Source organism: Tinamus guttatus, unplaced genomic scaffold (assembly GCF_059628265.1).
Source record: "Tinamus guttatus ecotype Peru unplaced genomic scaffold, ASM5962826v1 Tinamus_guttatus_pri_ptg000259l, whole genome shotgun sequence".
Taxonomy (NCBI): domain Eukaryota; kingdom Metazoa; phylum Chordata; class Aves; order Tinamiformes; family Tinamidae; genus Tinamus; species Tinamus guttatus.
Window position 1 is genome coordinate 875,735 of NW_028288793.1, and position 27,511 is coordinate 903,245.

The 27,511-nt window shown below is 52.1% G+C and overlaps 4 protein-coding genes across 5 annotated transcripts in view; 2 read left to right on the forward strand and 2 right to left on the reverse strand.

Moving 5' to 3' along the window:
- The first annotated feature begins 222 nt into the window (after positions 1-222).
- RHEX (regulator of hemoglobinization and erythroid cell expansion) lies at positions 223-1,548 on the forward strand. Its single transcript, XM_088526922.1, has 5 exons — positions 223-247; positions 378-466; positions 911-1,021; positions 1,214-1,275; positions 1,351-1,548. Exons 1-5 carry the CDS (start codon positions 231-233, stop codon positions 1,546-1,548), a joined length of 477 nt encoding a protein of 158 aa, XP_088383048.1. The 5' UTR covers positions 223-230.
- A 561-nt stretch (positions 1,549-2,109) lies between these two features.
- AVPR1B (arginine vasopressin receptor 1B) lies at positions 2,110-3,467 on the reverse strand. The gene is made up of 2 exons (XM_088526923.1): positions 2,552-3,467; positions 2,110-2,360 (listed from the first exon to the last, which is right to left on the reverse strand). Exons 1-2 carry the CDS (start codon positions 3,465-3,467, stop codon positions 2,110-2,112), a joined length of 1,167 nt encoding a protein of 388 aa, XP_088383049.1.
- A 12,505-nt stretch (positions 3,468-15,972) lies between these two features.
- Positions 15,973-19,090, reverse strand: RUMY1 (regulator of UNG2 and MKLN1 interacting yippee protein 1). The gene is made up of 4 exons (XM_010213247.2): positions 18,939-19,090; positions 18,251-18,328; positions 17,057-17,181; positions 15,973-16,209 (listed from the first exon to the last, which is right to left on the reverse strand). The coding sequence occupies exons 1-4, from the start codon at positions 19,082-19,084 to the stop codon at positions 16,115-16,117; spliced, it is 444 nt and encodes a 147-aa protein (XP_010211549.2). The 5' UTR covers positions 19,085-19,090; the 3' UTR covers positions 15,973-16,114.
- Positions 19,091-20,537: 1,447 nt separating this feature from the next.
- SRGAP2 (SLIT-ROBO Rho GTPase activating protein 2) overlaps positions 20,538-27,511 on the forward strand; it is a 69,315-nt gene continuing 62,341 nt past the window's right edge. For both annotated transcript variants that reach the window (XM_088526911.1, XM_088526912.1), the window contains exon 1: positions 20,538-20,614. In XM_088526911.1, the coding sequence (XP_088383037.1) occupies positions 20,548-20,614 (67 nt within the window). In that variant the 5' untranslated portion in view covers positions 20,538-20,547. The remainder of the gene's footprint in view (positions 20,615-27,511) is intronic.

Below are 27,511 nucleotides of genomic sequence, written 5' to 3' on the forward strand. Positions count from 1 at the left end.
CGCTCCGAACTCGCTGCCTGCTTTGGCTTATGTGTTTCTGGGGAGGTTATTGCTATAATCATCAGTTTTTTTAAGATATTATCAAAATTAAAGCACAGAGAACACATCTGAGCCATTTTCCAACGCCGCCGTGGAGCTCGTGTGACCGACGGGCACGGCGCGGAGCCGTCGCCTCCCACGCGGTCCCCCCGCACGGTGCCAGCTCCGTGCGTCCCGCGGGACCCGGCGCCATGGACTGCTCCCCGTGGTGAGTGCGGGCGGCGGCGCCGCGGGACGGGCCCTTTTTCCCGCGTTTTTGCAGTGTCCCGGGCCCGGAGCCGCGTCCCGGCCAGGCCGGGGCTGACGCGGGTTTCCCCGCACGGTTTTGTCCCGGGCAGGTGGGTGTTCGCTGCCGTCTCCGCCGGGACCCTGGTCTTGCACGCGCTGCTCTTGGCCACGCTGTACGTCATGCTCAGCAGGAAGATAGGTAACGGGGCGGCGTGCGGGCGGCCTTCCTCCTCCTCCTCCTCCTCCGGCATCGTGTCCATTCCAGCATCCGAGCCCTCACTCTGGGTCTCGTCTTCACTCTGCTGTTGTTAGTGATTTGGGAGCGAAACAGGATCGGGATTGGGATCGGAAGAGATGGAGGCAGCCGGTGGCCGGGATGCGGCCCGGACGGCGGCCGCGTCGCGGTGGCCCTGCGGCCACCAACGCCGCGTGGCTCCCACAACTTTTCCTTTATTTTGTTGTGCCGTTAGCACGGCGGGAAGCTATCATGAGAATTAACGCTTCCTGTTGCAAAACATCAATTTGGCTGAAACCACATCTTGCATCAGGGGGATTTTTCACCTGAAAGCACCGGTCGCTTCCGAGGGCTGTTGCCTTGCAGGGGTGCCGGCAGCGCGGGCGCTGACGCGCGTGTCCCTTGCAGAGCGGCTCCGTGGTGGCAGCAAGGACAGCGGGACGGCGGCGAAGCCGGAGCCGGCACCGGCGCCAGCAGCGGCACCGGCCGGGGACGCGGCGCCGCGGGCGGCCTACGCAGGTGAGGGGTGTCCGGCGGGAGGAGCCGTCCGCGTTTTTGCTGCTTTGCCGGCGCGTGGGAAGGGGAACCTGTCCCTGGGTTGGGATCCTGATCCCGCTGCTGCTCGCCGCTCCCGGGGCCTTTTCCCCAGCATCCTGCAGCGTTGCGTCCCCTGCACCCCACGGAGGTGGTGACAGTCCGTGTGCTTCCAAGGGGGCAGCGACACCTCCTCGGAGACCTCGGACGACTCGGACAGCAGCCCCTCGGTGCGGGAGGTAAGGGAGCCTCGGGCCGGCTCGCGGGCTCCGGCTCGGGGCCGCCCGACGATGCCGCTTTGTGCCCGGCGCCAGGGCCCGCGCTCGGAGCAGAGCCTCAACTACAGCTCGTTGCGCTTCGCGGCGCCGGGCCGGGCGCCCGCCGACTACGCGAACGTGAAGCCGGGGCCGGACTACGTCAACGTGGACCCCAAAAAGAAGAAAGCCGAATTCTGGGCTGGCTCCAGCTCCGCGGCGGCCAAGGCCATCGAGTACACGGAGGTGAAGCTGTGAGCGCCCTCCTGGTCCTGGCCACCCCTAACCTGCCCCATCCCGGCTGCCGCAATCCCATGGGAATGCGCTCCTGAAGACTCGCAGGTGGACATATCCCGACTGGGCTGGGGTCTCCTTTGAACCACATATATATATATATATATGTATATATATATATTTAGATTACTTTGCTGACAGCTGCCATAAAATCCATTGGAATACAGTCTCTCTTCTGGCTTTGCCCTTCCTGTCTGACCCTGCTCCTCCGCTTTGCATTTCCCGTGAAGCCCCGAGCTGCTGCTCCAACCTGTCCCGCTCAGTCCAGTGCAGGAATCGGAGACTCCTAGGGCACATCTGCACTTTCAGAATTCAAAACATTTGACTCTAAAAACACAGTTTTCCCCAGAATCAGCATCCCGACGTGCCAGTACCGCTGTCCTCCCTCCACCGATGCCTCCGCGTGGAAAAGGGAGCGCGGGGAGCTTTCGGAAGCAGCTAAAAGCAGCAGCAAAGGGCGAGCGGCCGGCGAGCGCGCGCGGGGCCGGCGCCGGGCGGGCAGCGCCGCGGGGGCAGCGCCGCGGGCTAGAGCGCGTCGGTGCCGGCGTCGTCGCCGCGGCCCCGCGCCGGGCCCTGGCTCAGCAGCACGGTGGTTTTGCGGCTGCAGAGGCTCCCGGTGGAGGGCGGGCGGCGGAGGCCGGCGCGGCGGCGGCAGCGCAGGGCGCGCGCCAGGGCCTGCAGCAGGTGCCCGCTGAAGCACAGGTAGATCCAGGGGTTGCAGCAGCTGCTGAGGCCGCCCAGCAGCATCGCGATGGTGAAGGCCGCGTCCGAGGACTCTGCGGGGGAAAGAGGGGGACGGCGGCGTCGGACGGAGCCTTTCCAGGGCGGCCGCGGAGCCGCGCGCGTCGGGGACCCCATGGGCAGAGGCGCCCGCGTTCCCGCTGCTGCCCGGGGATGGCAGAGCGGGTTTGGGGGGGTTTGCTGTGAAAACAAGGATTTAGCGTCCTGGTGCCCCCCGGCTACTCACCGTCCCCGGGGGCGTCCTCGCCCCACACCGACCAGAGCTGCACGCTGAAGAAGGGCGCCCAGCAGGCCACGTAGGCCACCACGATGACCAGCGTCATCTTGACCGTGCGGATCTTGGCGCGGGAGATGGTGCGGACGCTGCTGACGCGGGAGGGCTGCCCGGCGCCGCGGCGCCCGCCCCGCTGCCCCGCGCCGCCCACGGCGCCGCTCTGCGTCTTGCCCTTGAGGTTCTTGCAGATCTCGTAGCAGATGAGGCCGTAGCAGACGGCGAGGACGCCCACGGGCAGCACGAAGACGCAGAGCGCCGTCCAGGTGACGTAGGCGCGGGCGCCCCACGGGGAGGAGAAGTGGGCCCAGCAGTCGAGCACCCCCGAGCCGCGGCGCACCTCGCGCACCGAGAAGATGAAGAGCTGCGGCAGGCTGAGCAGCGCGCTCAGCAGCCACGCGGCCGCCACGGCGGCGCCGGCGCGGCGCGCGGGCGGCCGCAGCGTGCGCAGCGGGTGGCACACGGCCACGTAGCGGTCCAGCGTCATGGCCAGCAGCACGTAGGTGGAGGCGAACATGCTGAGCACCTGCAGGTACTTGACGGCGCGGCACAGCGCGTCGGGGCCCGCGAAGCGGAACGTCACCTCCCACGCCATCTGCGGCAGCACCTGGAAGAGCGCCACGGCCAGGTCGGTGAGGCCCAGGTGCAGGATGAAGAGGTGCATGCGGCTCATCTTGCCCCGCAGGCGGTACATGGCCAGCAGCACGGCCGCGTTGCCCACGGTGGCCGCGGCCAGGATGGCGGCCAGCACCCCGACCTCGGCCTTGGCCAGCTCCTCGTCGCGGCTCCGCAGGAGGGTCCCGTTGGGGTCCCCCGTGCGGCTCGTGGTGCTGTTGTGCTGGGAGCCGTTCCTGCCCCATGCCGGCTCCATCCCGGCGGGATGCTCGGAGGCTGCCGGGGTGCTGGGCTCAGGCTCCTATATCCTGCCGCAGAGCAGGGCTGAGCGGCTCCGGAGCGGGGCCTGGATGCGCATCCCAGTGCGGCGCCTGCCACCGGAGCGGCTCGTCCCTCCGTCCCTTGCGCTGCTCACACTGAGCCCGACCCCGGGCTGCTCAGTCCAAACCTTATTCCAACGGGTGCAGGCAACCCCTGATGTCCTTTCCCACCTCCTTTTCCCCCAAACCACTCGTGCTGCAGCTCCCTTTGCTCCCCAGCGCTGGTAATTGGAGGGAAAGGGGATTCTGCTTCGCCCTTAGTGCTGCATCTCCGTGGCCTTTTCCTTGCAGGAATAACGGCAAAGCCGCGTGTCCGTGTCCCGCAGGGAGAGGGCTCCAGGGCTGCCTCCGGCTGGGTTTTATAGCCGGGCAGCTCCCGCCCTGGTTGGCTCTGCCAAAGGGAAACACCTATTTCCAAGGGTTTTGCCGCTGGGGAAAGACAAGCAGCAGAAAATCTGAGAAACGCCCCAAAAGAAGCATCTCGGGGTGAGCGGCCGCTCGATGCCAGGTCTGCTGCTTGCAGGTCCTGGCTCACTGAGCTGAACCCCCTGCAAGGGGGTATCGTTTGCTGAATAAAGATCTGTGTGTCACTGCTCGTAACATGAGTCTGTGTCTGATTAAAAGACGTTCATCCCTATCAGAGACCCTAGGGGCACCAAACACCCGTGGAAAGGGAGCGCCTCGCCAACGGGCTGGGGTTCGAGATAGGAGGGTGTTTCGGGGAATATTTTCCATAGCAGTTTTCCATGGCAGCATCGGACAGCTGGTTTTCTGGCAGATGGATAGAGGGGGATGCAAGAACCCCCTGCGCGAGAGAAGGGGCCGGGGGCAGGTTGTGCCGGACGGCGGCGGCCGCTGGAGCCTTTCGAGGACGGGCTCTGCCTTCGCGGGAGCCCCCTTTTACTGCGGATTTCTGTAGGTTTAAGAGCAGGGAGACACTTCCACACAGGCACTTATGGAGAGGGGAGGGTAATTCAGAGGGAAAAAATGATCCTTGGGAAAAAGAAATGCATTTTCCCTCTTCAGAGGGTATCACAGCAAGAAGAGGGGGTGAAAAACCTCCTCCTCTGCTGCTGGTTCCCTGGACCTGAAGAGCTCTCCGGTGCCAGGTGAAATGCCCCAATATTCAGGTGTCCGAGTGGTCACCAGACCTGGCACTGCCCCTGCTGTCACCCCCGGGAGAAGCCTCCTGGTTAACCGGGCAGCGCTGCATTTTGAGGCATTTTAAGGTACTTCCAAGCCAGATGTGTCAGCCAGGCCCCGCTTCCTCCCCGACCACTTTCCTCATTCACATTTGATTTTTTTTTTCCATTTAATTAAAACCTGTGATCCTGCTTAATATTAGAGAACATGTCTGGGTGGATAAATAAATATGCTGAACAGCCAGGCCGTGTCCCCGGTGCTGGCCGGGGACGCTGCTCGGCACAGCGAGTGCTTTGGATCCCAGCGCAGAGCCCCGGGGAACCCGATGTTCGTCAAACGCGGGGCTAGGACGGACGTGGTGGCGTGTGGAGCGTGGTGCCCTTGTTACCTGCCACGCTGCATCTGTCCCATCCACCCCAGATGCCCCCAAACCAACCCCAAAACACTCTGTTAAATTTCACTTTTTTTTTTTTTTTTTCGCTTTAAGTTTACCCACGTGCATGGAAACGGTCTGTGTAAGGAGAGGCAACAGCTGGAGGACAAACTGAAGCTGTGGGCACAAATTACTTTTTTATCATCCGTGTGTTCTCCCAGGGGCTTCCTCCCTGTATAGCTGGAGTCGCTTAAGGACTTTGGTAGCTGCAAAATGGTTCAATTTCCTGCCCTGCTCCTCCATCTCCTTTCGCTGTTATCATCATTAGCATTTAAAACCAGACACAGCCAGGGTGTTTACAACCTTAAAATCAATAATAAAAAACAAAATCACATTTCAAGGCTGAAACAAATGGCTTTCCCTGACAGGCTGCTGGGGGAAAATATATGTGTGGCAGGCGGGAGCGCGGGGGGAAGGACGAGGCCATCGGATGTGGGGACGGAGCAGCGGGAACGGCGCTGCCGTCTGCTCCCCGCGGCTCTGCTCCGGGAGGGGAATGGGACGTTTTGCATCAGTTTGGATGAATCCAGGCACCGGGATAACCGCCAGGCTCTGGTCCCAAGGGGGCTGACATGGGTGGTAGCTTGCAGGGGCACCTGTGGCCACAGCTGGGGTTGGGGTGGCCACGCAGCCACCTGCAGCAATGAGCAGCCAGGTGGGAAGGGATCTCCTCTCCTCACCCTCCTCCAAGGCAGGACACAGGTTTTTGAGATAAATTCAATTGCAGCCTCAATATAAGAAGGAAGTGAGTGGGGAGCTGCTGTTTTCAGCTCTGTTTTGGCCCCTTGCTGCTCTCCTGAGCCTGGGGATGCTGCTCCTCTGCAGGACCTGCCAGGTAACAGGGCATCAATCAGGGTGATGGGGACACAGGAGCAGGTGCTGCAGGCCAAGGTATTAAAAGATGATGAATAACGGGAAGGGTGTCTGCTGTCATGTGTGCTCTCCCTGCTGTAACAAAGTTCAAGGCTCTGTGATTAAAGAGGGGCCTTATTAGATAGGCCCAGGTTATGACCAAATGAAGTGAAGCTTGGCTGGGGGTGTGCTGAGACCTCTTCCTATTAATGCAGCCATTGCTGAGGGCAGCTCATACTACCCAAATAAAACACGGCTTGGGAAGGATGCTGGCAAACTGTGTTGGTGTAGCTCTGGTTCTGGAATTGCTTAAATGTGGTGCTGCTTCTGGGATGTGCCCTACTGGGGTGTGAGTGGTGCCTGTTTGTGCTTGAGCAGCCCCTTTACCTAGAAATGCTGCTCTCTTAACCTGCCCAAATAACATTTGTTCCTTCTGGCATGTGCTAAGTGAGGAAGGGGATAAAATAAGCACCATTAAGGTGCACTGATACAGCTTCACTAGCAGCTTGACTCCATATACTTAACGGATCATTTTGTGGAGGATATAACTGGAGGTAATAATTTTGCTGGCATTTCTGTGTGTTTTTTCTCCTCCTTCCTCGTGTGTGAACATCTCCTAGGAAACAGTGGGAATGGTGTCCCTCCTCCCCGCGCCGCCGTGGCTGGAAGCAAAGCAGAAAGCTGTGCTCGAAATGTGCTGCCTGCTCCCCTAATTGGAGGGCAGAGGCAGAGGATATTTGTGGTGTTGCTTGGTCTGACTGTCCTGCTGCCGCTCCCAGCTCCGTGTGCGGATCCTGCGTCTTGGGGGTGCAGGGATTGCTGGGCTGGGGGCACAGATGTGGAGCACTAACCCTGGTGCTCTGTGCAGATGTTGCAGATGTTGCAGCTGTGCTTGCCAGCGCTGGCTGTGGCAGCAGTGACATCCATCCTGCTATGGTTTGGGGTGAAAAGCACTGGATTCTGGGGTAATAAATGGGTCCTTCCCTTGCAGCCCCACTGCAATGCACCCAGGACAAGTGTCCCCAGCGCCTGGGCTGCGGTTCCTGTTCCCTCTGCTCGTGTCTCAGGTGTGGTGGCAGTTAATGCTGGTTAATCCCCTCCTGGTGCAGGAGCCTGAGGAGGAGGTGACAAAGTACAGCCAGGAACGGGGTGTCCTGCCTGCCATGGGTCACCTCGGGCTGCTGAGGTGGCAGCAGCAGCTCCTGGGAGTTACCTGATAATGACAAAGCAACAGCAGTGGCAATAGTAAACACTCTTAAGCAGACCATAGATTCGAAGAATTATTCTTGCCAAATTAATCCACCCTTTGGTTTGTGCATCTGCAAAAAGTGCAATATAACGTTGTCAGAATTGCTTTGTCTCTGATTCTCCCCGTGTGAGGTGCTAATTGCCAAGGCATCTCCGAAAAGCTGTTTCCATGTGCATTTGTGCAGCAGATTTGAAAGGCCATGAGGATGTGCTTAGCGCTGCTGTAAATGGGAAATGTTGCCCCATGTTTCAGAATAATGACATTTTGGAAGCTGCCAAATGCAGTTTTATCACTTATAATTCAGATGATCTGTGGACTTGTATTTTTGGCTGTCATGGAGTATCACTTCATTATGTGAGTGACTTTTTGTAGAAAAGCCTCCCGGTAGGGAAACCGTGCTCTGAAATCAGTGGATTTCTTCATTTGCTTCCATACTATCTCCCTGTCTCACTAAGCTGCTGTTGTCTAGAAGATGAACGAAATTAGCATGCAGGTCAAGCATCTATATATGTTTTAATTTAGGGTTTTCATATAGCTTATGGAGACTGCTCCAGCATCAGCAAAATAACTGTTTGGCATCCTGTCTTCAGGAGAGCTTCCCCAGGTGCAAGTGTGGGGACTCAGAGGACCTGTTTGCAGTGGGAGTGACAGATGTTTGTGGCTTTTTTCCAGGTATTGTGAGGATTTTGCAGGATTTTTCTTTCTCAAGATGAGACAAGGGAGTGTGCTCTGATCATAGTCGTGTTCCCAAGTTGAATGGGGAATTAAACATGTGTTTCTGCTCTCAGTCTTTTGAAGGTGCATGTTTGCTCTGATATAGTAGATGCTCTGGTCATTTTTGAAGTGTTTTTGCCTTATCACAGCACTGAGGTCTCCTTAGCCTGGCAGGAGCTGAGAACTGGTACATTTGAGACCTGTAACACAGGGCTCCTGGCCTTCCTTGTGCATCAGTCATGCTGATTTGGTGCATCAAATCCTGCTCCGAGGCTTAATGAAGCATCTCTCCTTGGAGGTGAGAGCAAGCACGGCCTCAATAAGGAGGGTGGATTTACAGCTAACTGCTGGATTAAGATGAAATGTGAAAAATCACTGCTAAACCCACTGCATTCAGCCAAACAATACATGGGGACTTGAACCTGCCACCGATGCCACGTGGGCCCGGGGTCCCTTGGCTCATTAGCTTTGCTGATGACACTTAGAAATAATTAAATTAATGCCCAAGTCCTCAAAAGCTAATTGGGAGAGGATTATGCCTGGAAGGAAACCGGAGCTGCGGGGAAAGGGGACACCTCCCCGGTGTGACCTGCGCTTGCTGATTAACCAGATGCTGTTTTTCCCTCCTGGGTGATTCGTGTGTAACTGAATCCCTCGCTGTTCCCAGCAGCCAGGTTAGGGTCTCTGCACCAGCTCCCTCGGGATTTGAGCAACGGCCTCTTGGGAGCGCGGGTGCTGCTGGAAAGGGTTTGCAGAGGCAATTGGCGCCTGCTCTGATGCCTCTTGATCCTGCAGGAAAGCAGAGCAGATTCCCAAGCTCCGGAACAAAGCACTGCAGGGAGCTGCTCCAACTGCTCCCGTGCCGACTGGCCTCAATCGGAATGCCGCAGGAGCTTCCATTGCTTGGGAAGCTCCAAAGGTCCCCAGAGCCCTGGGCAACCCCATTCAACTAATATCCCAACTTCTGACAAGCAATATCCACTGTCCTGCCCCTGAACTAATTAATTTCATACATGAGTGAATTGAATGCTGTCATTTAGCTCCCTCTGCTAGCAGAGGCTTTGAAGTACAAACTGATTATGCAGGGCACAAGCTGGGAGCTGGTTAATAAGTTCCAGCGAGGTGTTCACTGCTGGGAGGCTGTGTTAGAGTAAATGTAGGATTTTACTGTTGTTTTGTCTCAGGATGCGGCTTGGAGACAAGTGGAGCAGCAGCAGAGACAAACCTGGTGGCAGGGATGGGGAAATGCTTAAGAAATATTAAGTGTTAATGCTCAGGACCTGACCCTGCCTGCAAGCCTCATTCCTCAGCTCATGTGCTTGGCCCTGCTTTGCTCCATGCAGCCTGGGTGTAGGGATGGACTGCTCTTGAATGGGGGAAATAGATGCAATTCTGCTTGACTGGAGGAAAAGGAGCTCGCTCAGGCTGGATTGGGATCTCAGAAATGCCTGCTCTGCCTTACTCATGGAATTTGTGCTCAAGTCTAGGTTTGGCCATGGGAAGCCAAGTCCCAGTCGTCATATTCTCCAGGGTTTATCTTGGTTTGGCCAGCAAAGAAGAGGTAATGGCACTTACGGGATCCTGAAATGGTTTGTGGCTATGGAAAACCCGCTCTTCAAAGAGTCAAAACAGCTGCAGAAAGATTCTTAAAGTTAAATTTAAGACTACCCAGAAAACTTCAGCAAAAAGCATTAAAAGGTTCATTTCTGACACTCTGCAGTCTTTACTTTTCCCTCCTCGTTTCTTTCTTTCCTAATGGAGAAGGAATTTGGAAGAGGTTCAGCTGCAATTCTTGCGGGAAGGGGAAGAGGCAGGTCTCAAGCTAGCCTGCCTGCCCAAAATGGACTGGATTTTCCTGAAAGTGCTTCTCTCCCTCCCATTCCAGCGCTTGTTGGATACTGGACTCTTCCATGCAGAAGTGCCACTGAACCCAGTCAGCCCCTATTTCTCCCCCACCCTCAAGATGGGGAGGGATGTGTTTAATGGCAGGGAAAACCCCACTTAGTCCACTTGGTTGCCACAGTAACCTTTTCCCGGAGGGTTTGGTGACCCTTTTCTGGATGAAGGGAACAAAAGCAGTGGGCAGAAATAGATCTGGTCCTGCTGAGTCACCAGCAGGGAAGTGGACAACTCTTCCTCCTGAGAGGAAGCAGCAGGCCAAGAAAATCTGATGGATGAGGAGTGTGAAGCAGCTCCGGACTGACAGATCAGCCAAGGCTCCTCGTGTGGCTGCTAAATGTCTCTGGACACAGAGTAGGAGGCTCTGTCAGCTGGATCTCTTGTCTCCTTTTCCTCTCCCAGGCTGTAGGTTGCCTGTCCATGCTCTGCTCCAGCAGCCGGTCAGCCCTGCTTTGGGATGAACCCTTTGGGAAGGGGTTGTGGTGCCGGGTGTCACAGGGATGAGCTCACGCCAGCCTCGCTCCGCTGGCCCTGGAGCTCTTCCCTGTGCATCCATGTGCCCAGAGCTGGGGGGCTGCAGCGGGGCCTGGCAGGGAGCTGGGAGGTGCTGGGGGCTGCGTGTGCCTGGCTGGAGGTCTCGGGTGCCTTCTGGAAGGGGTTGGCCTTCCCCATCGCAATGATGGGGCAGTTTCTTGCCTGCCCAGACCCCAGGGACCCTGGAGGTCCCTTTTCCAGACCCCCAGCACAGGAGCCTTGTCCCTGGGTGAAAATTCCCTGCTGTTCCTCCCAGCCACGCACATCCTCTGAACAGAAGGGCAGGGAGAACTTGGCTCCTTTTGCCTCAAAAATCAAGGCTTGAGAAGTGAGAATTGTCGCAGTTCAGGCTCTGCAACGCGTGGCTGCGAGCCCGAGACTCTCATCTGCAGGCAAACACTCCCTGGCTGCTCCCCAGGGTATTTCTGCGTGTCTCCTTGGTGAGATTTCTCCTATTTCTCTCTTTCCTTAAGTGAAAGAAGGGAAAGATGCACATCCCAGGTCTCTGCTTCTGCTGCACACTGAGTCTAGAAGAAAGATGGTTGCAGGGAGATGGCTACGCTTATTCTGCTTTTAACTGACATTTCAAGCTTGTATTGTCTGAGGCCTTGTGTTGTCTTAGGTCCTTATGGGTTTCCTTAATTCCTATAATAAATAGCCCTTGAATTAACATTTCCCTCCTAAGCATCTGCAAGAGGGCAGTGTGACACTTCCCTTTGGTCGCATGAAAAGCTGTGTCATAACAGATTGTTTTTTAAACTCTGGTCTCCTTGCACTAATGCTGATGACATTTGCTCCTAGTCCTTAGGTCAGCTGTCACATCACATGGCCATCAAAATGTGGCTGATGCCACTGGGGGTCAGGATTGCTGGATAAATGGGACTTGGCACCGCTTTCACACTAGCGAGCTCCTGGCCAAATCCCTGCAAACAGGGCCCAGGTCTCTGCCCTGGGAATGGTGGCTGGGACATTCTTCTGGTCACGCAGAGGCAGCCAGGCATTTTGGAAGTGATTGGGCAATTTTCACCAGTTTAAATGATTTGATTGGGATTGTTTTGTGTGTTTGCACATGTGAAGTGTCTGGAATCTTTCTTGTGTCTGGCAGAATTACAGTTGGCGAATGTTTGTACTAATCTTGCAGTCTTTCTATTTTTATTTCCATACTCTGTCCATACATTGCTTTCCCCTGCTCAGAATAAGATGGGTAATCTCCACAAACCGAGAAGGGCTAGGGTTATTTCTACAGCGCTCCGTGCCCACACCATGCCAGGCTGACTTCTTTTCATTTTCTCCACCTTCCGAAGCTCCTCATAGAGGCTGCTGCTGCGGGAGGACGTGGCAATGTGAGCAGTGTTTCCTGAGCCAAACAGCAGCATTCCTTGTCCCCTGCTGGGTGCTCAGGAGTGGCTCCACGCTTGGCCATGTCTTGCAAAGCAGACCTGGCATTCCTAGGCGAGCTGATGTTTTTAGCTGGTTGGAGCTTTTGATGGATGTTGGCACATTGGATTCCTTGTCCGACTGTTCCCAAGGAGACCACATATGCAGCAGTCCAAGTGGCTTATAACCTAAAGGTGGATGACTCAAAATATTGGTGTCTTTTCCTTTGTTTTCATTGATAGGGGACTCTTGCTTTTCCACTTGCTGTCTTCACCTTTCTTGTTATCTGAATTAAACTCCCTGTGTTGTGCTGAGGGACCTCTCTGTCTTTAGGCTTGGCTGAAGTGATAAACTTGGTTGGACTGTCTGTCATCACTCTAAGTGGAAGTTTGCTGAGCATAATGCCAGTGTCTCTTATTCTGGGGGCTGATGCCAGTTTGTGTGCCCAAACCTGGAGGTAGGTGACCTGCAGGGCCCTGGTTCTGAAGGGGTCTTTGGGCCTATCCTATCTAGGCTGGCCTCACAGCTCTTGGGGCCTCTAGCTGCACACACTGGGTTCTGATTTAAGCCCAAACCTGCTCACAGCACTTGCCTCGAAGCCTGGCATCCTTACACTCAAAGCAGCTTGTTTCACACTTGAACACTGACTGCATTTACTGCCTGCGCCTCTTCCACTGCCAATGCCTGCAAAAGCTGCCCGGGTTGGTTCTGCAAGCACAACGCAACGAGCCAGGACAATTCTTGCTGAAGCTCTGCTAGTCTTGGAGCTAAACATTCCTGTCTTAATTGTAAAGTATAAATGAGTAGTTGCTGCAAAACCTCCAAAGGTCCCTTTGGTCCAGCAGCTCCTCTGCTTATCCAGGCACTGCTGGAGTGTAGCTTCGGTTCTGGGGTGCAGACACATAATGAGAAGAGACAAAGCGAAAGACTTGTCTGTAATTCCCTGAGTTTGCCTTTGTGTGTAAAACTCAGAGGTGCCTAGAAGGTACAGGAGCATGAGATGTACCAGTTTACCTCTGGCTTTATGATTCTAAATTGCTCAAGGTGAGATTTCCCAAGCACCTGTATTCCCAGCACTGACTCCTCTGTAAGTGGAAAATTCCTATCCCAAAACAGACCATATGCTAGAGCAGGATGGACTAAGGAGCCTCTGCCATGGCGCAGCAGGGAGAAGCCTGTGTGGCTGTGTCTCATTGGAGTGATGCTGGGTTAGTTTTAATTAGCACTTTTCCACAGGAAATGATCTCTTGCAATTCTCTTGCTGTGCTCAAGCCTTGCTATCTGTGTTGCTTCATATCTGTCTGCTAGAATTTCTGCATTTGTTGGTGTGTGGATGGGGCTTTGAGCTGTGTTGCTGATTTCCCTAGCGCAGTTGTGCCCAGCCATGTGGAGCTGTCAGTGTCCAGGTGACAAAGTGAAGCACCAGGTCGTGTTGAGTTTAGATTTGACCAGTTATTTTGCCCCACATACACACTGCTGTCCAAAATGAGACATGCTCTCCAATGAAAAATCAGTAGGGTGGAGCCTGCCTTTAAGCTTGTGTGGCACATGCAGTGTGACAAGGGACACTGCAGACAGCAGAGTGGCTAAGATGTCCCCCAGCAACAGCTGCTTGGGAGTGTTTTTTCCCAAAGGGTAGCACAGAGCTTGGAGATGACTTCCCAGGAACTGTTCAAGGCAGCATCCTGCCCTTCTCTTGTCATCACATCCTGCCTCGATCAAGCAGCACACTTTGGTTCTGTGAATGTTGTACTTAAATGAGTTTGGAAATACCTGTTTTCCTTGTAGGATTTCTGTGGGTATTTGGTTAGAGGCTGTACTGAGGTTGGACACTAGAACAAGAGAAAAATCCAATAATGCAGTGTAACTCCAGAACCAGCTTTGGTGTAGGGAAGGATCCTTGATTGCTTTAACTAGGAGATGATTGATGGTATTTGTAGTGGAATGTATTCATAGACTTGCAAATACATGTTGATATAAGAGGGAGAAAGGACCTGTAGTCACAAGAAGAGCCCAGTTCTTTGTTGCATTCTGAAGACTAAAGAGTTTTCTCTTCAGGTTTACCCAGTTCAGCCTTTCCCTCTGATCTGTCCTGATGGAGCCAACAGTGCATTTCCCTTCCCACCCCTTGGCTGTCTCTCTTGTTTACAGTGCAAGCTCTTTGAGTCCACAAGTTGCTGTGCTCGGGCAGCTTCTTGCACAATAGGCTCCCACAGTTGCGCTGTGCCAGCCTGGAGACACTCCCTTAATCCAAATAATAGTACACAAAGGCTGTTTACTTGGAGTATGTGCACTCCTTGGGGTATGCTTTCAGAAACCACAGTCTGCAAATGTAATAAAATATGTAAAAACCTTTCAGGATAAAGTAATGAGGTGATTTATAGCAAAGGATGACTTGATGTGAAGTATGCCATGCCTTCTCTTCCATATAGAAAGAACAGAAGGTGCTCTGGATGTGATGAACTTGTCTGGTAGCACTCAAGCTGGAGCAGTAGGTGATGCCTGTTTACATTATATACACTTCATCCTCAAAAAAAAAAAACCCTTAAGAGTTGGCTCATTCTCAATTTCAAGCTGTTGCCTGATTAAGATAAACTCGCTCAAACAGGTCTGGGTAATTATAGTTCATAGCAGAACTTCCAGTTGTGCAAAGTCACAAGCAGAGAACTATTGATTTGCTGAGAAGTTAGCTCTGCATCAGGAGTAAGGACAGCTCTGCGGTCAGCTCCCACACGGAATTGACTGGCAGTTGCCATTTTTAACCTTCCCAAAGCTCAGCTTTGTAAGTGCTAACCTTGCAACAAAGCAGGATTGTATGAGAAGAATGTTATTCAAAATATTATGCTAACCGTACTTGGAGCTCACAAATTCTGACAAAAAATCTTTGTGTTACATGTCACCTTGCCAACTTAATGCTGCAGTCACAACACGATCTGATTCATGCAGCACAGAAGTGCCAGAGTGGGATGTTGTGTTATACAAGTTACTTAGGTACCTTTTTTCAGTTAAGACTGGAATACTGGCAGGTTTCTCACCTAGAAAGCAAGTGAATGGTGTCTGAACCAAAATGAATGGTAGCATGAACCTAATCAATTAGCTTAATCTTGCTTCAATGTGCTATTTCACTGTTTCAATTATTCAACTTGTATCATTATAAATCTACTTTTTTACAACTCAGGAGAATGTTGTCAAACTCATTTAATGAGCAGGTATACAACACAGGAAGTTAAAATGACATATATACACAGAAGAAACTATACACACGCACACATACAAATACATACTTCAAACCATGAATAAGAGGTAGTACCATTAAGAAATACATAATATACAGTAAAAAAACACAATTCAGTCTTTGCCATGGCACTTTAGCCTCTTGTGCTACTCTGGACTTTGGCATCAGTCTGAGCTTGAAAGTGTCACTTTGTATGATTGTAGCCTTATTTGCAAAGACATTGTCAGGTGACTTGCTAAAGGGACAGTATTTGGTTCATAAATTAAATACTATGACTGAAGTTACTCAGATAATCCATTATTTCTCCAAGAATTTGATTGTCTGTATGCTCTAGTGTGTAAGACTAGGCATGGTCATTGAATATTTAACCTGTGTGTCTTCTCTCTAGGAAGATTCCCATTCACATTTTTGGATTCTCTTTTGAAGAGATTTTTATCCTCTAAGGAAAATGCCCTGAAGGGGATGGGGTTTTATTGCTGACACTAGTGAAAAATTTGCTGTAATTGTTGGGGTATATTAGGCATTAACTACAGTATTACAGTTCTACTGAGGGGAAAAAGACCTGTCCTCTATCAAAATTGATCAGAGGCACTGAAAGAGAAAGATGAGGATTTTTAGTATGATGGCTCCTCATGCTCCCATTCAGGAATATCCTAGTATGCCTTAAATGTTTGGGATCTGTGTGATCTCAAAAGCAAAGCTCTTTCAGAGCAACACAGTCAACCAGGCTAATTCTCAATATTGTTGAATTGTGTTTATAGTGACTAAAACTTGGCCCATGAACATTGTCTTAGGGAAAAATGAAAATACAAGTAAAAGATTCACAGTTGAGACTTCAAAGAAAGAACAAAACAGACTTCAGAAATGATATCTGGATAGGCAGATGGCAGGTATGAAAGATTGATCTATCCAAGGAGTGCCCTAGATCAGAATGACATGCAGGTAGGCAGCAGCAAGAGCCTAGGAGAGACTGCAGTGAAATAGGAAGGTACCTTCTTTCTTTAGGAGTGTTTTCTGGAATACCCAGTTTCCTATATTTTTGAGCTCTGATGGGCCAGCAGGAAAATAGGAAACAGAAGAAAAGACCCAAAAGAAACATTAATGCAACATAACAAGGGAAGACACTGAGGTATATTGTAGGTAACAGTTATCTGATATACTCCTCCTCAGAGATGCATGACACATCTTCATCTGTGCCTTCCTCCAAATCTGGCAAGTTGCCCCAGAGCAATACATTGACACCTGGTGGGAGGGAAGCAAGAAAGAGGAGGAGGAAAAGAATTTTGGATCGTGACCTGGCTTAAGTTGCACAACTATTTTTAGAGAAAATAGCTGCTCTGATCATTGCAATATCTTGCAAGTCAAGTTCAGGTTAAACAGACCGGGACTATTTCATATTTGTTTTTCTTCCAAAGTGATCTTCTAAATGTTGTTTAGATCCCTGCCCACAGCTGTATTCACATAGCTATTGATAATCTCATGTTTTTTTTTTTTAAATGCATTGATCTTGGGTGACACTGAAAGGTTTAGACAGTAAATTAATCTCATGCACAAGGAAGAGAACTGATTTGTCAGAATATTGTGCACCCCTGAGAACTCAAGGCAAATGATGTTAGACACTTGGCATCCAAACAGATGCATCTAATTAAAGCAGTTAATATGAGCTGTAACTTCAGCTTGAGCTAAGGGGAACTGAGTTATAGGGTCAGAATGACAATGACTTGTCCAAAAGTGTCTCTTGGACAGCTGCCTGATAGCACAGTACAGCTATACATACTGCTATAAATAGCAGCTTGGGGCTGATGTTTATATTAGCTAGGGTGCTTCAGAAAATCCTCATTTCTGCTTGCAGAAAAGGGGCATGGTAAACTCTGATGTAAACTTCAAAGCGGAGATTAATCTTCATTTACAAAGATGCTACAACTGCCTCCCACAAAGTAGTTTGCTAGATTGGCAATAAAATAACACTTTGCCTTATCCCTCCATATGTTGTACTCTCTCCATATGCTTTAACTATATTGAGATGCCTCATTAAGAAGAGGAGTCAGGACTCAACACTAGAGGGAAGAGATAGGAAAGTGTTCCTTACCAGAGGAATCTAGTCTGTTGATGCCAAAGACTGCTTGGCTATGAAACATCCAGAAGTGGCCATTATTGCAGGAGAGCAGGCAAGGTTTGCATGGAGAAATCACATGATAACCTACAATGTTACCACTGGAAAGACAAGTGGAATAATGAGCAACATAAATTCTAACAAACAGCTAGCTGCTGGTTTTCCAGCTTAGACTACTGTTAAATAGCTGCTGTGCTTGATAGACTGTTATGTAATGCTCCTATGTTGATGAAGTTAAAGGAATATTAAACAAGAATTAAAATATTTGAGAGCACATCTGTCAGGAGTTGCAGACTATCTCTGCCTTAGATCTTTGGCAGGGAACCATTTTGTAATTTACATTGTGTAATCCTGAGTAGTTTACATACCAACAAACCAAAAATGTTTTTAAAGGCCAGTGATTGTGCTGGAATCCATGTAGAAGTGCTTGATCATGCACATACAGTGCATCTGTACAGAAGCACTGTGCATGAGAGAAAATAGCAGTAATAGGGCTTTGATATTCTCAGTCTTATCTGCTCTTGGGTGAAACTTTGGACAACAGGTCTCCTGCTTGCTTAATCATGTACTTGGTGATATTTTCATTTCTGTACTTCTACCTAAAACAACCGTATTCTGTAACAAACTTTCTGTATTTAAATCTGAGCAAGGTAAGAGTCTTAGTTATTAGCATCCCTGTGAGTAACTCCAAATGAAATGTTACCAGAGTCTCTGTTTTGAATCCTAAATATCAGGCCTTAATAAAAAGGATAAAAGAACTCCAAGAACTTCAGTGACAGCATCTTCCATCTGCTAGCGACAACTCGATCTGCCAAGAGGATGTTCTATTAATTAGAATGAGTAACTACTTCTTACTGAGGCCTTATTCACACAATTATCTCTGTGTTGAAGCAGACATTTAATCAGGCAGGTGGCATGCAAGCTTTCCTGTACACTCAGCCTATTGATGAGGTTGTCACATTTCCACTGGGGACTTGCACAGAAATAGACTGGCAACTGCGTGCAGAAGCACTGGGCTGAGCTTCTATCCAGCAGCATTAAATGAAATTTGAAGTAGCAAGTGCAATCTGCTGCTTCACTCCTTAACTCTTGCCTGGCAGCAGTCAGTCAGGAGAGGTTAAGCAGCACTGCTGCCTGTTGAGCAGGTGTTAGTGTTGAGGACACCCTTACCATTTCAAGCATGCGATGTTCTTCAGTTTGCATTTGCAGATTTCTGTGAAGTAGCAGCTTCCAATGAAGTCAACAGTACTGGATGGGAAGAAAAACAGCAATGCAAAAAGTTTAGATATGACTGTGACTACAGGCTGCTGTTAACCTTAGTCCTGTGTGTCCTTTGCCCTTGCCCAAGTGCTTGTTCCTCCCAGCCACCAGCTAGACTCATATGGAAAGCAGAGGCCAGGGAGCCCTGAGCCCGTGTGCCACAGGGTCTCTCAAAATAGCCCTGAAAGTGCCGCTTCCCTTCGCACTCACTGGTTCCCACAGGCTGCTGCTGGTTGCAGGACTTGAACTTGAAGTTTCACTGGTGACAAGACCCTTGGTCCCAGCTAGTCTTAGCTAGGGATATATATTTTTTAACCCCCTGCTTTCACATTATCGTGCTGTTTTGCTGCCTCATTTTCTTGGTATTCAAAGGCCCTTCTGGGGGAAGTTGCTGGGGAGCAGGAGCAGGTCAGGGCGGATTGCCCCACCGGAGGGAGGGCCCCGGAGCCGCTCGCTGCTCCCACGTGGGATCCCCTCGGCTTCTCACCTACCCCCCGGTGCCCTCGGGGAGCCCAGCAAGGGAGACTGGGGTGAATTACGGCGGTTTTGGTGCTGCCGGGCACCGAGGGAGTTCCCCGAAGCCGCGGGCGGCGCTTACCCCGTGGGCGGGATGTCGGTGGAGTAGAGGTCCACGTCGGTGTCGGCCAGCAGCACGGCCCTCATGCCGCGCGCGCTGAGCAGCTGCCGGCAGAAGCGGCAGCAGAGCAGGGCCACGCTGCGCTCCGCGAAGGGGCCGCCCGCCATAGCGCGCCCGCCCGCAACGGCCCCCGCGTTTGAATCCCCGGCCCCGCGCCCGCATTGGCCGGCGGGCGCCCCGCCTCCCCGCTCTCATTGGAGGAAGCGCTCTCCGGGCCCCGCCCCTCCGCTCAATCACCGTTGGGGGAGGACGGTGGCACCGCCCCCAGCGCCTGGCTATTGGTGGAAGGGCACGCCCTGTGTGCTCTCATTGGTCCCGCCAGCAGTATATTTGCATATCTCGCCCCGCCCATGCGCAGAACCTGGGGGCGTTGCCCCTACCGGGGCGGCGGGGCGGCGCTGAGAGGGGTGGGCCGCGGCGGGGAGGTGGAAGGCTCTGGTTGGCTGGAGGCCCTGTCCATCACGCCGCGAGGGCTCCGCCGATTGGGCGAGCGGCGCGGCGGGGTGGGGCCGCGGCGGGGGAACCGGGCGGCGGGCGGCAGCGGCCGGAGGACGCGCGGCTGCGGGAGGCGGCGGTGGTGGCGGCTCCGCAGCGCCCAGGTAACCGCCCGGCTCGGCCCGGTTCGGTCCGACCCGGTCCCCTCAGCGGGGCCTGGGGCCGCCTCCCCGCCGCGGGGTCCCACTCCGGCCCCGCCGCCGCTCATTGTTCGCGGCGCGCGGGGAGCGGGTCCCGCTCGCCTTCGGCGCCCCCTCCCCTTGCCCGCGCTGCAGCTCCCCCTCCCCCTTTGAAAAGGGGAAAAAAAAAAAAAAAGGAAAACGGGAAAGCAAATTTAAAAAAAAAAATGGTACCGGGGAAAAGTTGTGTCCTGCGGGGGGAGCCGCTCCCGCCACAGTGCGGGAATGTGCCCGGAAAGGGGGAGAATCCGCCCAAATCTCCCCAAAAAAGCTCCCGGGCAAAGGGCCCCCGGGCCGCTTCGCCTTCACTCGGGGCTTCTGCTTGCTGGGTGCGACCTTTAATTCTCTAAAAAATAAATAAAAGCGATATATAGTACAAATAAAATGAATAATACGCTTTTTCTTTTGCATTTGCAGGCAAGCCAAAGAAAACGAGCTCCCTCAGCCGCCCTTTCTGCTTCCCTTGTGGGATTTGGGCTGCATCATCTCCGAGCCCATTTAAAGAGGGAAGGGGAAAAATACAAGACAACAGCAAGGAAAAAAACGCCAGAAGCCAAGGAAAACCCCCCAAAAAGAGAGCCCCGAGCATGCGGCTGTGCGGGAGGACGTGGAGGGCCCGGCTGTGCTAGTGCCCGCAGCCGGGGAGGGGAGAGCCCGGGGGTCTCGCCCGGTGGATGCCGGTTTTGGTGCAGGGAGGCCAAACTGCCGCCTCTTCCCCCCGCAGCATCCGCGTGCCGCGCTCCGCCTCGCTCCCCATGGACTGAGCCGGGGGCTTTTCCCTTTCCCGTTTTTCCCGGGGAGGAGAGGGGGAATCGAGGCGTTGCGGCGCGCGGCCGCGCTTCTCCGCTGCGTTCCGGGGGCTCCGCGGGGAGGCCGAGCTTTTGGGGAGAGAAAACATGACGTCGCCGGCCAAATTCAAAAAGGATAAGGAGATCATAGCTGAATACGACACGCAAGTTAAAGGTAGGAGCCGTTTTCTTTTCCTCGCTGCAGTCCTGGCTTGGAAATGCAGGAGTTCACGGGAGACGTTTGGGTGGGGAAGGGGGAACCATTTGCAGATTGCCTGGAATTTGCAGGGCTTTTTCGTCGCGCGACTGCAGGGCTTTTTCTCCCCGCCATGGGGTGGGTTCCTACCGTGGTGTGTTCCTGCCAAAAGCCAGCCCAGGAAGGGGATTGTTTTACTGGATGCAACAAATCTTTGGCTTCTGAGATAGCGATATTTTTTTATGTCTGCTCTAAAATGCAGTTAATTGCTTTTTAATCCTCCTTTTATCATAGGGAATCTCTTAAAAAACCTGTGTAGTGTCAGAGGCCCATGACAGTGTTGCAGACCTCTGCCTAGGGTCTTTGCACAGCAATTTGTGCTAGAAAGTTCCATTATTGAGGATTTTGTTCGTGCTGAGCCCATAATGTTACTGCCTGCCCTTTTTTCCCTTGCTGTGCTCTTGAGTGTCACACCTTAAGGCTGCATTTTTTGTGTGTATGCACATACCTATACACATACAATTAAATAAAGCTCCTATATCTTATAACAGTGGTATTCCAGGTGTCGTAAGGAAGGTAGTGAGGAGTGAGAGGGATATTTGTAATGGTAATGCGAGTGTTCTGCAGAAGCCTCTTGGCTGGGTTTCAGAGTATCATGTGCCCTGGGTAAAAAGGATGGTGAAATGTCTGCATAGCTGCTTACCCTTGCGAAATTTTCAAAATGACACTTATATAAAGCGACATATATATCTATTTCTTGTGTGTGGCTCGATATCGCTGTTAGAAACTTAGGGGATTTTGTGATTTGTCTAATTGGTTAAAACTTGCTTGCTCTGCGCCTAGCAGGCAGGAAAGATGGCCTTTGGGCAGGGTTGATTGAGTTAAATCAATGCGATTAAAAAAATAGTAACTTAAATGTGAGTAGGAAGTCTAGATTAAAACTGGCAATTAAAATGCTATTTTGCAATTACGTGCTCAGCTATTTTTCCTAGTTGGGAGGCTTTGTCCCTGGTTGCTAGTCATTAAATTGTAGTTCTGCAAATAGATGCGTATCCTGTGCTAAGCTTAGTGTTGGGTTTTGCCTAAACCTAAAAGAAGTTTTGACATTTATATTAAAAAAATGTTTATTTGAGCAACTATAAAGGTCAGTTAATGTTTATCTTCATGATTTTTTATGATTTTAGGCTTCTTAAAGGCAGAAATGGAGACCATTATTTCCTCTTTACCATGTTAGTTTCTATTCCTGTTTCAAGCTATGTTTGATGGAAATAGGAATTGAAGCCAGTGCAGAATGAGCGGTTTTTAAATGTTGCATTTTGCTATTACCCCCGTGCAAAAGCGCGCGATCAACAGAAATCAATTCGTGGTCGCACAGCTTGGATTTGAATCCTAGAAATGCTGTTTGTAGCGAGCGTGGCTTGCAGCAAACGCCACGGATTTTGCACTGGGGGAGCTGCCCACGTCGCGCTCGCTCTGCACGTGGAGGAGGAGGAAAAGCACCTTGCACAAAAAGCGCCTTTCCCCGTGCACAAAAAGCACCTTTCCCCTTGCACAGAGCGCCCAGGGAGATGCGGAGATGACGCGAGAGGCTCTTGCTGCCAAAACTCAGTTTGCCACTTAAGGGACTTGTGCAGAGGACTTGTCATTCCAGGCTGTGACCTGGGCCCCAGGAGGAACTCTAGTAGCGATACACAGGTTTCTTGCTTGTGTGTGTTATAAAAAGCTTCTGTCCAAAACGGGTGCAGTTTAAGGCTAATGAATTGTCTTTAAATGGACCTCTGGAAGCCGTGAGAGCCGGGCTGCCTTCCCGAGTGTGTCGTGCTCAGACTTGTGGTCCCTGAACGCTCTGCAAACGTCCCCTGGCCGCGAGGGACCATTCGATGGTGACGGGGAACCCTTGTGTGGGAAATGGTAGAAACGGGTATTTTGAATCATGTGGCCCACATCCCTTGGTGCCCTTCCCATGGGATGTAGACGGATGAGATGTAGAGAGATGCCTTAGCGTGAAGGCAGGGGATCAATCCTCCCTCCTCCTCCTCCGTTTGTTCCTTGCGAATTCCCGGGGTGAAGCCTCTTCTCACTGTGTGCCGCTGTCTGCACAGCGGCGATCTTCAGCTCTCTTCAAAAATCCCTTCAACTCCTTTACTTACGTCTCGCGTGTTCTTTCATTCCGACGTTGCAAGGTGGTTCGCAGTGTCAGAAACGATCGGGAAGGTCCCGCGAGCAGCAGGACCCTGTTCCTGTTGTGACCAGGAGGTGAAGGTGGTGCTGGAAGAAGCCTCGGAAGCTGCTCTGAACCCCAGGGCTCCCCGCGCTGCCTCCTCGTTGCCTCGGCCTTAGGCAACGTGAGCGTGGGACCAGGTCTTGGAGTCTGGATCGAGCTCTAGCTTGGACGTCATGAACGGTTTGGGAGTGACGTTGCCTCTGATTATGGATTATTCAGTTATTGGGTACTGATGCCATGAAGTTGTCATTGTGAGAGTGAAATGAATCAGGCGTTGGTATGTTATATATTGTATAAATGGTATATATTGTATAAATTGTGTTTTTAGTTGCCTTTGGGAAGGTGCTAGTGCAGCCTCTAGCCTTAGAGGCTGAGGTCCCTTCCAGCCTGGATTAATTTACGATCCTTTGACCTCCAATACGTGGAGGTGCAAGTACAAAGGTACTGCCCGTGCAAAAGTGAACTGATCTGGAGAGCCTCCCTGTGTGGATGGCTCCTAAGCAGCTGCACGGAGGCCCTGCTCCTCCTTGGAGTCTCCTCTGCGTTTCCGCTATCCCGACGGCCTCCAGCGACAGTAAAACTGGCCGTGTTTGGTGGTTGTCCTAGCGAATGTTGCACACTCGAGTGTTTCGGGCTGTTGGCGGAGCGAGGCGGCAGGCATTGGTGCACTCTGCTGCATGGGAACGCCGGGATCTTGGAGAAATCCATGAAAACTGGTGCGTGGCGCGGCAGGAATCGCGGTGCCGGGGGTCGGCAGGGAGGGAAGCGCCGCCTCCGTCCTTTCCGTGCCCCAAGATCCCGAGTTCCGTGGAGCTGCAAAGGGAGATCCTGCGCCCTCCATATGGAGCCTTTGATATCTCGACCTCGGCCCCTTGTCTGGGTTGTCTTTCCCAATCCCTTTGTGCAAGCTGCAGGAAAGCAGAGATAATTAATTTGGGCTGTGCAATGTGCTCTGTGGAAGATTTGGACTCTGCCTATCTCCCCTTGACCAAAGACTGACAGGCTTTTTTGTCTTGTTTTGGTTTGGTTTAAATGTATTAAATTGGAATGTACATTTATTGCGGAAAGAAAAGCCAGTGATTTATCTTGTAATTCTTCCTCCCTTTCTCCCCGTTTCCCATGAGAGCATTATATTTAATTAGTTTGTATAAAGCTCCAGTAAATAGCTTCATGGTTTGGGCGACAGAAATTTAATACTGGAATTTTTAACAAAGTTGATGGTTCAGAAGCCGTTTCAGCTATCAAGAAGCAGTCCCCAGCAAAGGGTAAAAGTCTTCTGCAAATCCTGTGGCTCAGTTCAAGAAGTGCCAGGAATATGAAAAATAAATGAGTTAATGTGAACCAAAGCCAGCCCAGCATGGAAGGGGCCGCAGGTTTATCTGGCTGGGTCCAATCTTGGGATTAAGAGCCCGACAGGAGCAACTTCAGGCAAGTCCTCCAGCTGCTACCAAGTTCAGGCAACTCTGCGACATTTCCAAAGCGGGGGATGAATTTCCAGCAAGTCCCTTTTTCTTTTCCAGCTGCAGAATGGCCGTGTCCTTGATGGTATTTTATTTTTTTTTCCCTTTAGCTGCTGAAATCGGTAGCCTTCTTGATAAGGCTCCATCTTTTCCCTCTTTTGGCTGTCTCGAAGGATGTTTGGCTGCTTTCGATATAACTCTAACTGCTCTTAAATGTTATTTCTTGCTGGTAACGTAACCACTTGCTACTGGCCCTAAAGCCTTGGAGCCTGGCGTTGAATCAGTTAATTGCTGCTTGCAGGGGAAAAAAATGAAACAGGGGCTGGGAATTAAAAAGAAAAAGTCATTTCCTCTGTGATTTGAATGTGGGGCGACGCGGTGTGTGCAAGAGCTGGGAGTATCCGGGCATGCCGTGCGGATCCGTGCGCGCGTCCGGAGCGCCCGGAATGCCGCCGGCCTTCAGGAGGAGCGGGAGCGAGGGCGGATGGAAACGCGCTCCGTGGAGGGGCCGAATCCCGGCCCGTGCGCCTGGAATGCTGCTGTTTAATGGGGTGAAGCACCCGGGAAGCCTCGCGCTTCCCTAGGGTTCCCGCTCTGCTCTAACGCGCGTTTTTATATCACGGTGTGAAAATGTGGGAGAAACTCCTGGGTCCTGGGTGTGTTCAGCCAGCCGCAGAAATGGTGCTGGTTCCCTTGATTTCTGTGAAAAGCCCCGATTTAGGCAGGGGAGGCCAACTTGCTCCGCTAGCGCCGCGGCGCGTGAGCAGCTCCTGGCGTTTTGACTCTTGGAGTTGGCCAAATAAGCAGATTAGCTCTAAACCCCGAAAGGATTTTGCTCTGCGGCAGGGAAATTTGGTCAGCGCTGCTATTTTTGAGGCTTTTTTATTGCCGAGCTTTCCAGGAAGAGCGCTTGGGTTTCCATCCTTGTCCTCCCTGCTCCGAGGAAAACCAACCCGTTCCCTACTGCAAGGAAAAGCGAGGAACCTTTGGAAAGCAGCTTGTGTAGCAGCTCCTTCAAAGCAGTTACCCTTGGGTTTAGCGATAGGGATTGGTGTTTCCCCGTGTCCGTCATTGGATTTTGGCGTTAATTGACCCTCTTGCTGCCCTTCTCAGCAGGCAGCGAGTGATCCGCACAGGGCAGGAGAAAATCCCATTGAAGGGCAATTTCAAGGAAGTTCCTGCGCTCTGGCATATTGCACGGGGTTGCCTTTATTCTGGGCATATTCCAGATGCCTGCAGGACGGAGTTGAAATACGGTGGGATAAAAGGCTGTCCTGCCCTTGAGGATGCTCCTACCTGGTAGTGCCTGATCCGCAAAGCCGGGGGCTGTGGGAAAGGCCTTTCCTTTATCTGGGCTCAGGGCCGGGGCGGTGCTTGGCGCTTCCCACTGAGAGCATCTGGTATCTACAACGCGTTTCACGTGATGCACTTCCCTTTTGGAAAAAATGAGTTGTTCGCGTGTTTCATTAGCACGGATTAGGATATTAAAATATGAAGAAATTTTATGTAGGGAAAAGCTTATGGGCTGAAGACGCTTTCCGTCGGCTGCCAGATGTCGTTATTTAACTTGGCAGCAAAACGTGGCAGCCGCCGACGGACGCGGCCGCCGTGCGCGGAGCTGGCGGACGGGAATCCTCCCGCTTCACCTGGGCGCTTCCTGCCGTGGAAATCACGACTGGGATGAGTTAACTTCTCCGCGGTTATTTATAGTGCTGTGAACAGCTATCCCGGACATTCTGCGCCGCGAACAAAAGGTGAAGCTTCCTCGAAAACTGGTGCCTCCTCCAGCTTCTTGGAAACCCGCAGTAAGCACCGTGTTCCTGTGAAAGCAGAAATTGGGCACGCACTTCTAAGGAAAGGCAGCGGTGCTCAATGAAACGGGGTTACTCTTCTGGCCGTAACGTCTGACACATCCAGTGACTTGTTCTTCCTTTTCTTTTTTTGTTAGTGGATATAAATGAAATTCTATTGGCCATAAAGCACTTAAAAGCAACAAAAAACCTCTGCCATTTTTAAAATGGGGATTGCAGGACTTGGGCACAACAGCTCCTTTGTGGAGAGTCCTGCTTGCCGCGTGCCAAGTGCTCTGAGAGCCGAGATGGGAAGTGCTTAACCGAGAAGCAGCCGCTCTCACCCTGCAAAGAAACGTCCCTGTTTTTGCTAGGAGCTGCGCTGGATCCATTAATGAATAATAATGCCAACCCAAAGCACCCTGCATGTTTTATGAGCTGTAGAATTACAAAGCTCTGAACAGACCCATGGAGGTTTTTCCCCTGCGTTTGATAACTTGTTACTCAGAAACTTAATAAACGAAGGCTGCTCTGAAGTGGTTTAAGAAGGGAGCCTGTTGTTGCTTTGGTGTCTTTAATAAAATTGACTTTCCAGCTTTCCTCTCTTTCCATCTGTTGAGCTGGAGCCCTGGGTAGTCGCATTTGCCCTTCCAAACAGGCGCCCCCGTCAGCTGCCCAGATTCCCGTGTGCTCCGTGGGTTCCCGGGACACGCGGGGCAGCCCGGAGCTGATTCCCAGGTGCTGCTGCCAGACGCCGAGGCCCCAGCAGGAGGTGGGGGTGACAAATCTGCACATCTGGCAGCCGGAGGGGACAGGGCTCCTGCACCGAGCGAGCAAAACGCAGCGTTGCAAAGGCCGCAGGATGCAGTAATGATGTTTGCATGGAAACTTAGGCCGCTCTGAATGAAAATGTGCTCTTGGGATTCCCCCTGGAGCCGGATGTCTGCAGATCTGGATCCTCCTCCTGTCCCTCTGCCTCCTCCTCTCCCATTTTTGCTCTCGGATCTGTGACCGGCTCTCGTGAACGTCCGTGAGTTGTGGAACAGCAATGCAGAAAGGGAGGACAGGCCGTGTATTTGTGTGTGTGTATAAAGAGATCCCGGCAGAGGTCTGGATGCTCTAACCGCTGTTTAATAGATTCCGTTCCCAGAGCTGCCGCGCTGACAGGAAGGGAGTTGAGGTTGCTGTTGTCATCGGGACTTGCAGCGTGGGCCGGGACGGCCTTTTGATCTGCCCCTCGCAGCCCTGCCCTGCACGCGGGTGGTTTTGCTGCTGCAGGTACAGGACAACTGCTCCGCTTCTTAGGAGAGCGCCTCTCGCATTGCCTAAACAGCAGGGAAAGAGTGACACTAAACTTAGCTATAAATCAGTGAGTCTTTTTTTTTTTTTTTTGTCTGGCAAT